The following is a 4,409-nucleotide window of genomic DNA, read 5'->3' as shown; positions in this document are numbered from 1 at the left end:
TTAAAAAGAGCAGTTTTTTAGGTTAATATAGTAAAATTAGTCAGGAGTACTAATAATAAAATTTATGGTCTTTCCATACAGTGAACTACTGTAGGTGTAGTGTGTAGTAATTGTGTCAGTTTGATTTAGCCTGACAAAGAGAAAAACAGAATGTAAAACATACCAGATCGTTAAATCAGCATGTGAATATTACCATTTTTTGCATGCTTGCTTAAAAATAAAAGCTGATTTGTAATTGGCATTCTGTGTCTTTTTCTTAGTTCTCACTTAAAATCAGAAAAATTTCACAGGCTATTTAGATTTTCTACACATCTTCTGTGCTTTGTAAAACTCCATCCGACCATCCATACAGCTCTCATGGTCATAAATCAACATCCTTTTGAGGACATTATAAGCTATTTAGAGAACCTTCATCAACTGAGGGTTCAGAGAAGCATCTCTGCATTATAGACCAAATGCATATTTACTGAGAAGTATGGAAAGTTTACCTGTGTTGTTTATCTCAGTGATGGAAACAGACTTAAGTTTGTCCTTATCTATTCTGAAGAATGAAAGATAGAATAAAAGAACATGTTTTATTATTGATTCAGTAATGTTAAAATCTTGGCTTCGGTTTTTACAAAATTGGGTTCATACTGTATGTATGATCTTTTGGTTTCGATTTTGTTTTTTTTATGTACCATTATGTCATGAACATTTCCCTATGTCATCAAATAATCGTCAGAAACAAACTTAAGATTTTTACATTGTCTTCAGGACAGCCTGTTTTATTTTTACTACTAAGAAGGGCTTTTTTCACTTATTTCTCAGTTCGAGGAAGCAGTTTCAAATCTTGTTTTATCACTGGACAGCATGTGATGGACACGCTTGAGAAATGTTTTACAGTTGTGTAATTTTCATGCAAATAAGCCATGAAGGACTTTCATCCAAGGAGACTTTATGATAGTGATTCAATTTTATGTTAGCTGAGTCCTTATTCCGGGTATAAACCCACATCGTGCCACTTCATTCTCCTCTGCAATTTCTCTCATTTTTAGTTAGAGACAAACAGAAGCCACATGTTAATGGAGGAACTAAGCAGCACAACTTTTTTTTCTTTTCTATTTAACACTTACATGAAAGAAATCTTTAGAAGGGTTGATTACCCTTGAAATCTCCATAGCAATAGATTTGTAATTATGTCAGAACCACTTGATGGGACTATTACTCGTCAGTAAAAAAATTTTTATTTTGAAGTATGCTTACAGTTTACATAACATCAGTCAGACATTTAAACATGTTTATATCTAAAGAGAAGTCTAGCATTTTACTTCATATTTGGATAAATGGAGGTAAAGCTGAACTATAGCCAATATCTTAAAACTTACAGCTAAGACTAAAGGTTGTAAAGTGATCATATAATATCTAATCTATTGTCAAAACAGAAACATTCCTGAGAGTGAAAAGATATGCTACAATTTATTAAGCCATAAACTGGGGCTTTCCCTGGCCACTCTCTTAACAGCCACTCTGGTCCTGAACACCATGACCCCTGCATGGCTCAGTCTTTTCCTCCTCTTAGTTCTGTCCGCTCCTGGAGGGCTCTTTGACCACATTCTCCGTTTATTGCATTCATCTGTCTTCATAACTTACCTGCATAATGCTCCTAGAGTGCAGAGACCATTTTGCATTTTTTGTTATATGCTTCCTCTCCAGAGGGTTCCCCATCTGATCCAAGGTTAGTCAGTTTTCATTGCATGTTGAATCAAGTGATTGAAGTTTCCATTTGAGCCATATACATGCACTTAAGCATGGAGCATGCCCAGTATACTGTGGGGCATTAGTTATATTGCTGTTCAAGAAAGTACCTAAATAATGTAATATTTGTAAAGTGCCTAAAATTATTATCCATCAAATTTTAGATTTCAAAGTAATTTCCCTTTTGAGTATCTTATTAATGTTCATACGCACATATAATTGTTAAACTCATTATGAAAATTCAAATGGAAGATGTTTTTAGAAGTAAATATTGAGAAATAAGATGACTGTTTCCATGGTTTTTTTTCTTGCAGATATTTCCCTCTCCTGGCTAAACAGAAACCTGGGCACCCAGAATGTGATATCTTGACCAATGTTTTTGCGATTCTCTCAGCAAAGAATCTTTCTGAAGCCACAGCCAGTATTGTGGTAGATATAGCCGATGACCTTCTTACGCTTCCAGATTTTGAGCCCACAGAAACAATTTTGAGCTTGCCTGTAACTGGATGCGTATACACAGAAAGTGCAGATGGTATGTGTGCTGCACAAAGTAAATGATTCTTTGACTTCCGAGGTTGTGTTTGTTCCCTGAAAAAGGAAACGATCAATAGAATTTAGCTTTTTAAATAATTTGTGCTATTAAAAGAGTTTATTTTCTCTAGAAATGAATGCCAATTTATATAAACTGAATTTTTTTTGCAGCGGTAGAAATTCAGATTATTTACACTGCAGAAAGCTCAACTATCCAGGAGGTTATCAAACGATTCCTCCTGTCATGTCTCTGAATTCTTCCTACTATATTATCCTAACAAAAGCCTCAGAGGTCTCATATAAATTTTAATTTAGCTAAAGATATAGCTATTTTGACTAAGAAAAAATTTAATCTGTAGAGCTAAAATTTATTAAATTTTCACAGTAATTAAGTGCTTTCCTTGTCTGTCATTATGAAAACATTGCACTGTTATCCTTTAAGAGAGTAGTTAATTAAAACCAAAACATTTGTCACTTTATTTCAGAGTCTATCACAATGGGAGGACGATTAATTCTACCTCATGTACCTGCAGTTCTCCAGTATCTCAGCAAAACCACAATAAGTACAGAAAAGGTGAAAAAGAAAAAGAACAGGACACAAGTCAGTAAGGAACTTGGCATTCTTTCAAAGTAAGATATATTGATAAGATAACACTACCATCCATGGTTTTAATTTTTTAAATTATATCCAGTTTTTCAGTTGTTTTAAAGTGGTAATAAGAAACTAAAAAGATTTTCAGTATTTGAAATACCCTTTATTTTTAAGTTAATGTAGAATTCTATTTCTCTGCTGGAATATTCATTAGAAACCTTTTATGGCATCTGCCTTCATTTAACAATAAAAGAGAACAGACTTTTCACAGTTCTAAAGCAAACTAATAGATTGGCTTTGGGCCTTTGCATGTTTTATTCAATTAAAATTTTCATTTACATGAGATCATATAGTTTTGTTTTGTTTTGTTTTAGTTTAGTTGATTTAAATAACTAAATTAACAGTTTGTTTTTAAGAGTCAAGAAGATTTTGCAAGGGTTTTTAAAGATTCTCTTTGGCCGATTTCTATGAAGTACAACATTGATAAACCTGAGTGCAAAAAATTATTCTAAAGCTCTAATGGTTACAGGATTTGGTTGTTGAAAGTTTTTTCTTCTGTCACTTTCATCAACAACAAAAAAATGATATATTAGAATCTTCCTGGAACTTCTTTTAAAATGTTACTTATACTATTGTATATCTAAGTTATACAGAATGGAAACCACACTAAATACAGTCATTGAATTCTATCACAGGCTACATGGTAGTGGAAAGATGATACAGATTAGGTACCAGAGAGACCAGGGTTTGAAACTCCTGCTCTACCACTTCTTAGCAGTGTGACATCAACTTCCCTGAGTCTCTGTTTTCTCTGGGCAAAATAGAGCTAATAATTCTCATTATAGAGCAATTTTGGGAGTCAAATTGAAATACTTTACGTAAAGCCCTAAACAAGTCTTGGCACTTAAAAATGTTACTTCCTGGCAAAATAAGAATATTACTAACTGCCAGATTACAGCATTGGAGTTTACTCTAACCCACCTACACAGTCAGATGTTACAGAAGAAATAGACTAGTAGCCATGAGCCTGCAGTTGGAGAGAAATGAGAGTGGGCACTGTTAAATAACTGAGTTAAACTTTTTATACTGGCGTACATACTTAAAAGTACTGTGTCTTTTGTCACTGATGTTATTCTACAAAATGTTTAACTTCTTAGAGAAATACTTGTATGTCTTCCTCACCAGTTTTTTTTTCCTACTCTAGGATCAGCAAGTTTATGAAAGACAAAGAGCAAAGTTCTCTGCTCATTACACTTCTCCTTCCTTTCCTCCACCGTGGCAACGTTGCTCAGGTATACATGGACAGGACATTGACTTTGTCTTTGAAGGTGGCACTTATTAGGCTTTTATTCATGATCAGTAATTTTATTGATTAGATTCTGTGATGCACCTGTCTCAAAATATTTGTGAAAAGACCCTATACAGAAATTGAAAGTAGAGAAAAATTGGGACAGAAATTAGGAATGGAGGCAAGCAAGAAGGTAGGGCCATCATCACCTAGTGTAACACTTAAAGTCCCCCACCACCCCCCCCACCCCCCCGCCCCCCC

General features: G+C 34.2%; 1 protein-coding gene across 1 annotated transcript in view; it reads left to right on the top strand.

Moving 5' to 3' along the window:
* UTP20 (UTP20, small subunit processome component) overlaps positions 1–4,409 on the top strand; it is an 81,252-nt gene that overhangs the window by 44,337 nt on the left and 32,506 nt on the right. The window contains exons 30-32 of the mRNA XM_006914553.3: positions 2,052–2,269; positions 2,754–2,898; positions 4,065–4,152. Of these exons, the coding sequence (XP_006914615.1) occupies positions 2,052–2,269; positions 2,754–2,898; positions 4,065–4,152 (451 nt within the window). The remainder of the gene's footprint in view (positions 1–2,051; positions 2,270–2,753; positions 2,899–4,064; positions 4,153–4,409) is intronic.

The sequence above is a fragment of the Pteropus alecto genome, unplaced genomic scaffold (genome assembly GCF_000325575.1).
Source record: "Pteropus alecto unplaced genomic scaffold, ASM32557v1 scaffold94, whole genome shotgun sequence".
Classification (NCBI taxonomy): domain Eukaryota; kingdom Metazoa; phylum Chordata; class Mammalia; order Chiroptera; family Pteropodidae; genus Pteropus; species Pteropus alecto.
Note: the sequence above shows the minus strand (reverse complement) of the source record. Positions and strands in the feature narration are given on the sequence as shown.